The sequence below is a fragment of the Engystomops pustulosus genome, chromosome 7 (assembly GCF_040894005.1).
Source record: "Engystomops pustulosus chromosome 7, aEngPut4.maternal, whole genome shotgun sequence".
NCBI classification, from domain to species: Eukaryota; Metazoa; Chordata; class Amphibia; order Anura; family Leptodactylidae; genus Engystomops; species Engystomops pustulosus.
The window spans coordinates 125276324-125290548 of record NC_092417.1 but is presented as its reverse complement, the minus strand read 5'-3'; the positions used below and the strand labels follow the sequence as shown (position 1 = coordinate 125290548).

Below are 14225 nucleotides of genomic sequence, written 5' to 3'. Positions count from 1 at the left end.
TTTGATCACTTGTTCATTGTAATATACTGCAATACTAATGTATTGCAGCATATTACATAGTCAGCCTATGCATTCTGCGTAGGCTGACATCAGCACTGTTAAATGGTGCTTACAGCACGATCCTAACAGGCTTCTAGTAAAGGCAACCCTGGGGTCCTTATCGGGCTTCAGGGTTGCCATGGCACAGAGGGTGCCTATCGTCGCAGCGATTCACTATAGACGCTTCACAATTCTTTTTTTTTAATGTTCTCTGATCATTGTTATTTAAGTGATTGTTCTTTCTTTTCTCTTTTTTTTATTATAGGTTTGCATATTTAACCAATTGTGTGCTGTTGTCAACATATGTTTAGTTTTGCAAATTTGTCTTATCTCCATCGTTGATGTTTGTCTCCGATGCTCAGAGGAACACACAGGTTTTATCCTTTTTTGTCCTCTGTGTGTCGGATGCACTTCATTTGGACTTCCTAGTTCCAACCTTTGAATTAATCAGCTAATGTGTATTGGTTGCTTAGCTACCTTGACCGACATTCTCAATTAAAGTTCAGGTGAGGGCGCAGGCAAATCAGGCAGGATTAAGCGTGTGTAAGCGCCAAACGGGCCGTCGCCTTATGTGGGCTCCTGCCACTTTTCTTCCCTCCTACAGTGCTGTTTTTATAGAAATGGTGGAATAAAGATTTAAATTTTTATGGTGACTGCCAGCTCCATTTCTTCTTCTCTCCACACAATGCTGCTTTGTACATTTCTCGGACTTTTCTGAGCTAGAGCCCCTCTGTCCCCTTTTTATGGTATATACTTTCAGATGACATGATTGTGCTTTGGATCGTTTGGTCGGCTAGGTATAGTGCCCCATCTACCTCTCTTTCCTTTGGATATTATACAAACACACACACACATATACACACACCAAAGACCATTCCATGAATATGTATATCAATTCATCTTTATTATACGTTAATTATAAATATATTTTCATAAACTTCCATTAGAAAGCATTGCCCCTATCCCTTAATTGTCTCTCTACATGCCTGTAAACTGAAAAAAAAATAAGGTGCTAAAGCTGTATGCAAATGAACTAAGAGAGCCAATGAATCATTATCATATTCAGCAGTCCAGCTTATTCATGAGTGGGAGGCACAGCCACACCCTCCAGTGCTTGACTGACAGCCTGTATACACTGACAGCCTGTAAGTCTCCCACCAAAACAATGGGAGACAAACACACATACCAGAGGTAAATCAACACCATGCCTTCTGGTAATTAATCATTCACAAAGCCCCCAAAGATAGATAATGTCATGTAAAACAGAAAGTGTCCAGTTATTAAATCTTACCCAAGTATTGCTGGTCTCACACCCCCAACCCTACGGACACTTCAGCAAGTCATGTCTTCTTTTAGAGGTCCTAGCGCCGATTGTGTGTTTACATTGCAAGCGCCGCCTGCAAAGCTGACAGCTGCTTCAAAAAGATGGTGGAGCATGGGCTTATGGTAACATTCTGGTGAATTTAACCATTTCATTACTGTGATTTGCACAATGTAATGAATGATGAGGAAAATCCTCATATACTGCCATACTGTAGTATAGCAGTATATGGTTGGATCAAACAGGCAACCTAGGTTTAAAAGTACCCTACCGATTACATATAAATAGTAAAAATCATAAACATGTTAGGTACCACCGCGTCCAATCTATCAAAATATAACAACTAGTATTCCCGGTGTTTAAGCGGAAAATAGCGGAAAATAGCGGAAAGTAGCGGAAAGTAGCGGAAAATAGCGGCCAAAGTCTAAAATGCTACTCTTTCGCCACTTTGCAAAATATAAAAAAATGTCATACAAAGTGATTAAAACTCCGTACAGTCTCCTTAAAATAGTAGCATTGAAAACATCTCATTTCGCAAAAAAAGTGACACTGCAGACAGATCTGTACACTGAAGTATGAAAAAGTTATTCTCTCCAAAAGATGGCAAAATTAAATTAAATTTTTTTGTATTGGAGGGTTTAATTTTTGTAAATCTATGAAAACATTATAAAACCATATACATTTGGTATCACCATCATTGTACCGACCCAAAGAATAAAGTAGACATTTGGGGTACACACTGAAAACCGTAAAATCCAAATCCACAAGAAAACGTAGAATATGCATTTTTTCACAAAGTTCACTGCATTTGGCAATTTTTTCCCCGCTTCAAATTACATGGATCTGATTATTAAATACTTTCACTTTGAAGTGCCCTCACACATCTCATTACATGGAAAAAGTACAGGGGTTAAAGTACCCCAGAAAGTCATTAAAAAAAAAAAAAAAAAAACCCACAAGGTTTAAATCATTCCCCTTTCTCTTGAAACAATATAAAAATAAACAAACAATTAAAAGCATAAACAGGTTAGTTATTGTTGCATCACAAATCTGGACCAATTTCTCACCATGGTCACTGATGGGCATTTAGGTACATCAGATGAAATTAAACACCATAGGAGAACAGCGGAAGGATAAGTTACAGCGCTTCTTGAATATCTGCTGCACAGAGAGTAAAAGCCATAGGAAAGCTTCATGCCATTAGGCCGCCCACAGAAAAGCATTTGGGTGCCATCCACAATTTTTCAATCTCCACCCACTTAGTGTAGGTAGCGGAGACTGTCCAGCATGACAGATGACGCAATTGTGTTGCCCAAAAATTGTCTATCAATTCCGTATGTAATACTTTAATATTACATACGATATTGATAGACAATCCCCCCCCCCATCTTTGGCGGAAAACAAGACCGACTATGGCATTCTGTGACGTCTATTATCCCAAACAAAACTAAAAATAGCGCCTTGCACGGTTATAAGCTCACTATGAGGCACCTTCACCAGTAAATTATGGAATTTAATATAATAGTTCAGGAAGCCATGTCATTTAAATCGCATATTGGACCATGGATTGGACCATGGATATGTGATGTGCCCGGAACTTATTCAGCAAAGATTTTAAAACCCGAAACAGATCGGGGTAATTGGCTCTATAAGAGGAGGAGGCAGTTAACTGCACTCCAAGATATTTAAAGGGGTGTACCCAAGTATCTTAAATATAACAAAATAACATTCTCTAATTCACTTAACAAAAATACAGCATTTCACAGTAATAATTCTAACCTGTCTATAACCTGTTAACTACTGGTGCAGTACAGCACCTCTGCATCACTCACCATCCCTAAGCCATGTTCGTTTAACAAGCCGGTTATAAAGATTGATTGAATCACCAGGAAAGGAGAGTGCCATTCTATGTCTCTCTATTATGATGTTATAGTACTCCAATACAATATTGAACTCTGTGAATAGAGCATCACCCATTGGATTGAGATTTAAGGCGTATGTTCACTACATGTAACAAGCTTGAGAAAGTGGATACTTGAAGGTTAAAAACAAAAGCATTTATTCCTAATTTAGACTACATTGGATAATACATTAAAAACACTTAAAAAGGCCAGCCAAGCTGGACACAATAATACAAAATCCACTCTCAGGCTATAATTGGTACATATGTATCAGCTAGTGTAACCATATAGCTCCAAAATCTGGGTTCATATCATAATCGGTGTTCACAACAGAGAGATATTTTCTATTGTGGAGAATAGATATACTGTGAAGGGGAATATTTGTATATGAGCCTATAGTTTTATATTTTTATACTTTTATATAGCTGGCAAATACTAAAGTTTTTCCTCCTCAGCAATATGCTCAGATATGTTACTTAAGATGGCGCCGGCATCCCCACAGCCAACACCCTATATCCAGGAAAAGAACAACATTCCTGATTCCAAAAAGGCTTCATCCCTCATATCGAAACTCAACGCCCAGGACATTATCTGCCCAGATACTGGAACTGACCAACCAGGGAACATCGGATGCAAGACAAATTTGCTTAACCCTTGCCCATTATGATGCTGTATGACACATAACCACACCTTTCTCTCTTCTGTATAAATTTGGGAACACGGAAATAAAATCTAATCTTGCTGTCATGAAAGCTAGAGTGAAGAGCTTGCTTAAGATTAAAACCTGAATAATCTTATCTCAGATTTTATCTTGAAATCGTGCACACTTGCTCTATCTAATTTGGAGGTGACTGACTGGACCGGTTAATTGTCGATTACGACCCTGACAATTTGGCGCCCAACGTGGGGCGTGGCCTGAGCCTCTGAGCCCCCGGGGACCCGCACTAACACCCGGTGGATGACCCCTGACGCTCCCGGAGGAGATCTGATCAATCTCACAGGAACACGGTAAGTCTATGTATATAATATATATATAGTACTTATCTGTGTATCCGAGGGCGTGAGGTAGTAGTCTCCGGACTCTACGGGTCTGCGGGGTGACTGTCTGAGTGGTGTGGGCTCTCTTTGTCTCAGCGCTACGCTCAGAACCGTGACACAGCAAGGAAGACGATTTAGTTTCGTTTTCAAACACCACCCCCGCTCCATCAGTCACTGATAATTTCTGCCTGGACAGTGAAGTAAATTTGTGTGTTGCCGTCTGGTTATTTAAAGTTGTATTGTGATCAGGAAAAGAATATTTAAAGACGTAACTAAGTAATGTCTAGTGACATCGGCCGTCAGAGTAGAGAAATACGCCATGACGGGTGTCTAGGCCTAAAATAAGGCGAGCTGGGGAGTATAACCCAGTAGGAACTTCTCACTAGGAGAGTTACCTGCATAGAGTACCGTAGTGGATACCGTTATTCTGGTTGGGGACCGGACCACCGTGTTAGCCTGTATATTGGTTAGGACAGAGTAACACCGTGGCGCACGTGTGGAAAGGATTTTGATTTAACGGGGATCGCTGTGTTGAGCGAGTGGCCACGCCAACATAGTACTCTATTTAGTTAGACCGAATGTTACGTCTCATGAGAAAGGAACACAGTCTCCCCCCGGGAGCACAGATGGCAACCCAGATAGTGGAGCAGAGAGAAGGAAAGAAATATGTGAAATATGCAAAAGACTTTTACAAGTTTGTAGAACAGCCAAAGTCAGAGAGATTACAGCCCACACTGTGGAAGACCATCTTAGATGGTAGTAAAGGGTCCCTAGAGGACAAGGGGCTGTTAGAGTCAGCACCAGAAAGGAGAAGGTGGCAGTGAAGGGGCAGAAATGACTTACGGATATGTAAAATGTGAATCACAAAGTGTTAAAAATTGTAATGAAAAAGATGTATCTAAAATGGCCGCCGTTCCTCTTGGCGCGCCACCGCCCTATAATGGCGCCGGTTCAAGTCCGGAGGGGTGGACATGTGACGTATGTGGAATTTAGAACCCGGTTGGGGTGGAGACTTGTCGTCAGTATGGTGCTCCACGCCCACATAGACACAGCCCCAAATCCAGCGGAAGTGGGGCATGCCCCTCTTCCGGTAGCGGCCATTTTAAGACAGTTTATTTTTCAGTGGTGGCCATTTTAATTTATATTCCCTTCAAGTCCCTGAAAGTTAATTACCTATGACCCTACTATTGGCAGCCATAAACGCTGGTTGTGGGTAGCAGTGGAGCACCATTGAAGGGCCTGAACAGGGCTCAGAACGCCGGCTGAGATGATTTCATCTTACTTCAGTTCTCTGTTCAGATTATTCTTGGATGTGCAACGCTGTTTGTCTGGGTATGGTCATCTCTGATAGTTAAAAATTTATTTGTTCCCGACAACTGCAGAAAAATTACTATAAAAAAGTGTTGCAATGTGTCTGGTACCTGCTTTCTGGTGTTTAAGAGGTTAACGAGAGGGAGATCTCGGGGGCTGTGTAGCTGCGTTTTGTTTTCTGAAGACATGTAAATGACCTTGACGCTGAAGTTCTCCAAAAATCTACGGTTCTGCCTGAGCTGTGTTATCAGTGTGTGTTCTGTTCTGACCTTGACGCTTACAGCACAACAGACTAAGCAAGAACGAGCCCCCCGACTGCATTACAGAGCCTATGACTGACTGTTGTTCCTTTTTGATTAAAAACCAACTTAAGTGTACCTGGATTTTGTTGAGATGTTGGAGTCTGGCCAGAAGTTTATAGATAGTTAAGAGAATCCTATATGTCTGGATGAGATAAAGCAAGACGCACACGGTAATGGAAGATTTGATGACCTGACAGTGTAGTGTACATCTGTTTTGTAATGGGTTGTTACCAAAGGTGTTAACGACTGGAGACATCTCTACCAGACTTATGTATACAGGGACTGAAAGCCAGAGGGAAACAGAGACCAGTTTCACAGACCACGGCAAAGTCAGATTGACAACGTTTCCGGAAGTCTCAACCGACCGACCCAAGTGGGCGTGTTTCGACTGTGGGGAGGAGACATTACTATAGTGAGTGGCGGAGACGGCCCCAACGGGGCAGGACAAGGGGGGTGATTACGGGCAAGGATGTCAGCGAGAACAGTCTCCCTCTTCCAAATAGAGTTAGTGCTTTTCATTGTAAAACTCTCCCCTGCTAGCCCGATGATGATTTTAACCCATTCCCGGTCAAGGAAAAGGCCCGGAAAGAACAGCCGGATACATGTAGGATGGTCCATGACCTCCAAGCTGCCAATGAGTGTACTGAAGCCCAGTGGTCCCTAGCCCAAACTGGCAGCAGTCCCTGAGAGTGACATATTATGCACTGTTATTGATTTGGCAAATGTTCTCTCTGTGCCCCTATATGAGGATTGCCAGTACCTATTTGCCTTTACCAGTTCAGTATTCCAGTATACCTGATGTAGACTCCCACAAGGGGGGTAAAACTCACCCAGCCAATACCCCTCGGCCCTACAGGGAGTAGACTGGCAGACTGCCCCTTACTGGATGTTCTCCTTTCAGTATGTGGAGAACCTACTGTTTTTGTTTGCCAGGATGCATTTATTGACCTTATGTGTTTTCTGTTCCAGAAAGGTTGCAAAGTTTCCAAAGACAAGCTCCAGTACTGCCAGGAGAAAGTGGTCTTCCTAGGCCACAGGCAGATACCTGGCAGAGGAAAGAAAGCTGGCAGTCCAGAATATGCCCCTCCTCCGGCAGTGGCCATCTTGGTACTCCTGCAGAGGCCCGGGTGCAGCCACTGTATCCGCTTCTCACTTCTTCCGGGGCCTACTACCAAGGCCCAAACGTATCGGAAGAGAGTTCATCCCACCCCTCAAAGGCGCTAGGCCTGTTTCCAGTCCAGTATGACACCTGTGCTCACAAGAAGGGCGACCAGGATCAGCCGGCCCCTCGTCCAAATAACCCCTGAAATTTTGCAAGGGTCCCCACTCTACAGTCGCTTGCAAGATAGACAGCGGAGATGAGTGGGAAACTGACCCTCCCAAGTCCGGGGCCCGGCTCTCTACCGGACTTTCACACACCAAGCCACCGCAGCCTCCACTGCTTACCCCACAGGCACCCCAGAGGGGGAAAGAGGAACAGTGTGGACAGCAAACTACCGAACAGTGGAGACCCTGCAGTCCCAGATGAAGAAAACCACAGTCACACCCAGTGTTCCTACACTCCCTGACCTAAACATGACTACTGTCACGGTAGAAGCTCCCCTGAAGAGCAAGACCCTCACCAGTGAACCTACTAGGTACGTGGCTTTCACACCCACGCAACTGGACACTATCATCAGTAAACTCCCAGACCCAGATAAACACCCTATGCAGTTTCTGCGGAAGTTGGAGCAGAACCGCCAGATCTATGGTGCCACCTGGAGGGATCTTTACAATATGGTTACTGTTAAAACTCCTGACACTTATCTGCAGGTCATCCTGAAGTATCTGGACGCCTCAGCAGTACCGGACCAGGACAGTTACCAGTCAGGGTTGGACTTCTGTTCCCAGATGAAGACTTGGGCACAGGAATCCCTCACTGACCAGGCAGGTTCTATCCAGGACGTCCAGCAGGAAAAAGATGAACCTATGGACAGGTACTCCTCCAGACTGTCTCAACAATTTGAGGATCTCGGATTCACCCTCCATAATAAGATCCAAGCCCACATGCTTGTAAAGGCCCTAGTGGAGGGCCTCCAAGATGAACTTAAAGACAAAGTTCTTGCCACTAGTCCAGAAATCCTATCCGCAGGATTCAAGGATGCTGTAACCATAATCAAAGGATTCCAGAAAGCTCAACATAAGGAGAGAGACAAGAAGAAAAAAGGAAGTGATGCTGATGACCACCACTTCAATGGACAGTGATTCAGATGAAGAACCGGTCCCTGCTCCTATCATGGTACAGCAAGCCCCTACAGGACCACCTATGCCTGTCAACTACTACCCTCAGCCACCAGTACCCCATGCATCTTATCCGTGGCAGACACCACAACAGCAAGGACCCTTTAGATCCAACAACCAGAGACCTCGCCCTACCTGCTGGATTTGTGGAAGACAAGGCCATGCCAAAAGAGACTGCAGGTCCAGACCCAGTCAACGCCCCCGAGATGACTACAGACCGCGCCAAAGTGGACCTAGATCTGATGACTATAGAGGGTCCCAGAATAGACCCAGACCTGATGACTATAAAGGATCACATGATGAACCCAGGTACCAGGACCAAAGATATCAAGAACCAAGACCACAGGATTGTATTGGCATTACCGGCACCACTGCTGAGTCTCCCCTCACTATTCCTGTCCCCGTTGGACCTTTCCCTGATGTCATGGCTCGCTTCCTGGTGTCAGATACCTGCCCCATCAACCTTCTAGGGGCAGACCTTCTTCAACGTCTTAGAGCTTCTATCAATTATACTCTCCAAGGTCTTCAGCTTGAATTACATGACCCCAGGTCAGAAGAGGGAACTATGGACAGATGTGTACTTAGAGCTCTCCCTCTGATGCTTCAGCAAATTCATCAACCTGATCCCCTCTATGGAGTCCCGGACCGGGTCTCAGCCCAACTCCCCTCCTCACTCTGGTCAACTGGGCCTGATGACGTAGGACTTCTACCAGTCCCTCCAGTGATGGTATATCTAAAAGAGGGGGCTCAGCCCCCGAGAATACCTCAGTATCCTCTGAAAATGGCTCAAGAACAAGGCCTCTCCACCCAGATTCAGGCCCTTGTCAAGCAAGGTGTTTTGGTCTACTGTACCTCTTCCTGCAACACCCCATTATTTCCTGTCCAGAAGAAGACCCCCAAGGGGTCACCACCCAAGTACAGGTTAGTCCAGGACCTCAGAGCAATCAATGCAGCTACTGTATTGGAAACTCCGGTGGTACCCAACCCCAACACTTTGCTGGCCAGCATTCCACCCTCTGCGAAGGTTTTCACGGTCATCGATCTTGCTAATGCCTTCTTCAGTGTACCCCTACACCTGAAGTGCCGTTATATGTTTGCCTTTACCTCCTGTGGAAGCCAACTCACTTGGACAAGGTGCCCACGGGGTGCCCAGAACAGCCCTAACCAATTTACTCAGGCTATGAAGACTGTCTTGTCTCCCTGGATTGCTGAGCATTCTCAAGTTACTCTCCTACAGTATGTGGATGATCTTCTCCTCTGTGCTGACTCCAAACCACTGCTGGAGCAAGAGTCATTGTCTCTCCTACTGTACCTCTCTACAGCCAACTGCAAAGTTTCCAAAGATAAAGTTCAATGGTGTCATGCAAAGGTCATTTTCCTTGGACATTGTGTCTCTCAAGGGGCCAGACACCTCACAGAAGACAGGAAATCGGCCATTGCCAAGTTACCATTTCCTTCCACCATTAACCAACTCCAGTCTTTCTTGGGACTCATCACCTACTGCAGACAATGGATTCCGGATGCATCCAGGCTTATGCAACCCTTGTATGACTGTTTAAAGTCAGGAGAACCACAAGGTGCTTCACCTCTGGTCCTCCCACATCTACAAGACTGTCACCACCAACTGAAGATGGCCATTTCCAGAGCGCCTGCTCTGGAACTTCCAGACTATACCCATCCCTTCAACCTGTTTGTTTCTGAAAGTGAAGGACATGCAACTGGTGTCCTGGCGCAACAGCATGCTGGGAGACAACGTCCTATTGGTTACTACTCTTGCCGTCTGGACCCTGTGGCCAGAACATCTCCTACTTTTTTGAAAGCAGTTCATGCCGCCCATGCACTCCTAGACAAGACTGCTGACATCGTCCTGGGACATGACCTCATCATTCAAGCTTCTCATGATCTGGCGACAGTCCTTTCTCAGACCCAACCCAGACATATGGCCCACCAGAGATACCTCAGACTTCAGTGTTCTTTACTTCTGCCTTCCCATATCACCTTCAAACGTTGTTCAGTGATCAATCCAGCCACTCTTCTTCCACATTCCAGGGGGGAAGAAGGTGACTCAGAAGTTGCTCCAGAAGTTGAAGATCCTCATGACTGCTTACAAGTTCTTCTTGATGATACCTCAACGCTTCCAGGGGTAACTACCCAGGAATTACCCCATCCTGACCTTGAACTTTGGACAGACGGCTCCAGGTTTGCAGACCAGTCTGGAAGGTACCATACAGATTATGCGGTAACCACTGAAACACAGGTGGTAAAAGCGGAAGCCATACCAGCCTCCATGTCAGCTCAAGAAGCCGAACTGATAGCCCTCAAGGAAGCCTGTACTTTGGCCAAAGGGAAGACTGTGAACATCAGGACTGACTCAAGGTATGCCCATGGCATTGCCCATGATTTTGGAATAATCTGGAAGAACAGAGGCTTCATCACAGCCGCAGGTACCCCAGTGAAGCAGGCAGACCTCATCAAGAGCCTGATGGAAGCTCTACAACTGCCTACCAAGGTGGCAGTGGCAGTGATCAAGGTAAAAGCTCACGGAAAAGTGAACTCTAAAGCAACCAGAGGAAACTACCTGGCTGATTGTGCGGCCAAAGAAGCTGCCATAGGGAATGTGTCATCCGAGTGGCTGGAAAGGATCCCGAAGGAAAAACAAGAGATGACCTACCCCTGTATGGTGGCCACTAGAGCCCAGAAGAAGAAAGAAGAAGAAGAGAAGATTATTTCTCCTACCCTTGCTCAGCTACAAGAGGAACAAAAGACGGCCCCAGAAGAACAGCATAAAGCATGGAAAACATGGGGTGCTGCTTATGAGAATGGACTCTGGACAATGCAAGGACTTGTCTGTCTCCCTAGAAAGCTGTACCCCGCCATTGCTGCCTGGGCTCATGGGGTAACGCACAGAGGAAAGAACCAAGCACTAGGCTATGCCAAGAGTATTTTGCTCCAGGATTATCTACAGCTGTGAATGCCTACATCAAGGCCTGCTCCATTTGTGCTACCTGCAACCCAGCTCCCACGACCAAAGTGCCCTACCAGCACCTGGCCAAGTCAGACTACCCTTTCCAAAGGATCCAAGTTGACCACATTCAGCTTCCCAAGTCAGGAAGATATGAATATGCCTTAGTAGCTGTGGACATGTTCTCAGGATGGCCAGAAGCTTACCCAGTTGTCAACATGACTGCCAAGCTCACAGCCAAGAAACTGATTACTGAAATTGCCTGCAGATTTGGAGTACCTCAGGTAATGGAAAGTGACCAAGGACCAGCCTTCACCGGACAAATCTACACAGAACTATAGCAGATGCTAGGAGCTAACATAGGACTCCACACGCCGTGTCATCCTCAAAGCTCCGGGAAAGTTGAAAGGATGAATGGGACTTTGAAGAACAAACTGCTCAAGATGACACAAGAAAACCCTAAGGAATAGCCAGAACTCTTGCCCATTGCCCTGTACCATGTCAGACACACCCCTCAAGCCAAACATGGTCTCACTCCCTATGAGATTCTGTTTGGGTCACCTCCTAAGTTGTCAGAAGTTAGGGAGCAGCAGTTAGCTGAGGGGATGGATAAAGTTGTTAAGTTTGTTGTCCGTCTGTCTAGAGAACTGTCTAACACACATTCTGCAGTCTCTGCTTCTATTCCTGAATCCACAGGTGACACGGTCCACGACTTCCAACCAGGTGACAAAGTATACGTAAAGAAGTACATCCGCAAGAACTGCATGTACCTGAGGTTTGACGGTCCATACACTGTGGTTCTTGTCACCCCCACTGCAGTTAAACTTGAAGGGAAAACCACCTGGACACACGCCTCCCACTGCAGAAGAGACCCGGCCTCACCATGAGGAAACATATCCTTTCTATATACATGATGTTCTTTAGCTCGTGCCACATTGGTTCAGGATTAACCACATTATGGGTTAATATGCCCCAAAATAAACCACGATCGCCCAATCCCCCATCCATGGAGCTAATTTAGGGAAAGATGGGAGGACTCCATGAGTGTAAGTTAGCGTAGTGCAAGCGGGAGGTGAGGTCTTGCTGAAAGGGCAGGCCTTGCCCGAAGTTTGTGAAGAATCCCCACCCCGACCTATCCCCACTCATGGACAACCTCGAAGGTACGTTAGAGGAAAAATTTAGTATTTAGGGGGGATTGTGAAGGGGAATATTTGTATATGAGCCTATAGTTTTATATTTTTATACTTTTATATAGCTGGCAAATACTAAAGTTTTTCCTCCTCAGCAATATGCTCAGATATGTTACTTAAGATGGCGCCGGCATCCACACAGCCAACACCCTATATCCAGGAAAAGAACAACATTCCTGATTCCAAAAAGGCTTCATCCCTCATATCGAAACTCAACGCCCAGGACATTATCTGCCCAGATACTGGAACTGACCAACCAGGGAACATCGGATGCAAGACAAATTTGCTTAACCCTTGCCCATTATGATGCTGTATGACACATAACCACACCTTTCTCTCTTCTGTATAAATTTGGGAACACGGAAATAAAATCTAATCTTGCTGTCATGAAAGCTAGAGTGAAGAGCTTGCTTAAGATTAAAACCTGAATAATCTTATCTCAGATTTTATCTTGAAATCGTGCACACTTGCTCTATCTAATTTGGAGGTGACTGACTGGACCGGTTAATTGTCGATTACGACCCTGACAATACCTGCAATCAATAATTTAGTGCAAAAAAATTATGTAGTATTATAGTGGCAAATATAAGGTTACATTACTGGTATGATATGAATAGAAGCCAGCCTGGGAAGGAATGGACAGACGCCATGCATATCTCCTGGTATGCAGGCTTCCTCAGGGGATACCCTTTTGTACTGGGGATGTGCTTTATATAGGTACCGTAGCTTGGGTGGAGAGACCAGCTGGAGGTGAGGTCACCACCGGTTGCTGGCCACGCCCACCAGCCAGCAGAAGCGCAACAAAATGATATGTGGCGATTGGATGAACTAAGAATTGCAAAATCACATTGGTTCTCCTCCATGATACGATATGGAGATACATGTGTGTGTCTTGATTTGATCACAGGGCAATATTGTATGAGCCAAGGCAATATGTGGTGATATTTTATAAGCTTCAGTATCATATTCTGTTCCTCATAGTATGTAGATTGTTTGACCATATCTACAATGGTATTCACGTTCTGTGCTTAAATCTGCTAGTCTGCAAGTTTTGGTATGGACCCGTCACTGCAGAAACTCCTTGTTCTGTCATGATAGGATTATACATGTTTAAATTCAGACTTTATTCTTGGCCAAACCTTAGCTTTTCACAGAAAGTTTGTACACCTTTGATGAATGTAATGAGGACACACTGGGTTATTATTTGACACTTAATCAAGGCAAAGTATATCTTGTAGCGCCTCGCATTTTCAATCATTCCTAGCATTAGTACTAGGAACAATCTCCTATCACCTGTTATGATGATACATGTGCTGATGCATTTTTTGTCTGTTATGTTACTCCCACAATCCTAGAGCAAGGTCTCTCCTAGGATCTCTCTCTGAGCTATGTCTAATGCGCCATGGTCATGCTGTGCAGCTAATTTTAAGTTCAGGATTTTTGAGCATACTGTGTTATGTGATATTTTACTTTACTTTGTTCTATAAATGGATATGTGACACTAGAAACCTATATGGGATTACCATGTGCTCGGATGTATACTACAAGTAAGGATCATAAATAGGCAATAAAAATGATTGCCACATGCCTAAGCTGTTTTATTTTCTATGTAAGTTACACCAGCACAAGTGGAAAGTATACTTGAGTCACCATGGCAACACTCTGCAACCATTTCCTGACCAGTGGAACGCATTTGACACGCATGAGCTTTATCGGAGTGGTGACGTATATCCAGTCGGTGAATACTTTAGAACAGTAACAAGCATGTAGGAAATAAATTCTGTTATACAGTTATGTGTGGCGAAAAGAAATTACCTAGTGTATATACGTGGCTGCACTTTACAGAAATCGCCACATATTTTGTTGCGCTCCTGCTGGCTG

At 44.8% G+C, this 14225-nt stretch overlaps 2 protein-coding genes and 1 long non-coding RNA gene across 12 annotated transcripts in view; 2 read left to right on the top strand and 1 right to left on the bottom strand.

Moving 5' to 3' along the window:
- Window positions 1-14225, bottom strand: part of PRMT7 (protein arginine methyltransferase 7) — a 530266-nt gene that overhangs the window by 329761 nt on the left and 186280 nt on the right. The window lies entirely within an intron of this gene.
- On the top strand, window positions 3634-12736 carry LOC140070818 (uncharacterized). The gene is made up of 2 exons (XR_011848991.1): window positions 3634-4269; window positions 11851-12736. It is a non-coding gene; the product is annotated as an uncharacterized lncRNA (long non-coding RNA).
- LOC140070817 (uncharacterized) lies at window positions 7504-12736 on the top strand. The gene is made up of 2 exons (XM_072117751.1): window positions 7504-7549; window positions 7725-12736. The coding sequence occupies exon 2, from the start codon at window positions 8125-8127 to the stop codon at window positions 11161-11163; it is 3039 nt and encodes a 1012-aa protein (XP_071973852.1). The 5' UTR covers window positions 7504-7549; window positions 7725-8124; the 3' UTR covers window positions 11164-12736.

Bases quoted from the DNA above. Each gene is read 5' to 3' on its own strand.
- LOC140070817 (XM_072117751.1), top strand. From the start codon at position 8,125: ATGCTGATGACCACCACTTCAATGGACAGTGATTCAGATGAAGAACCG.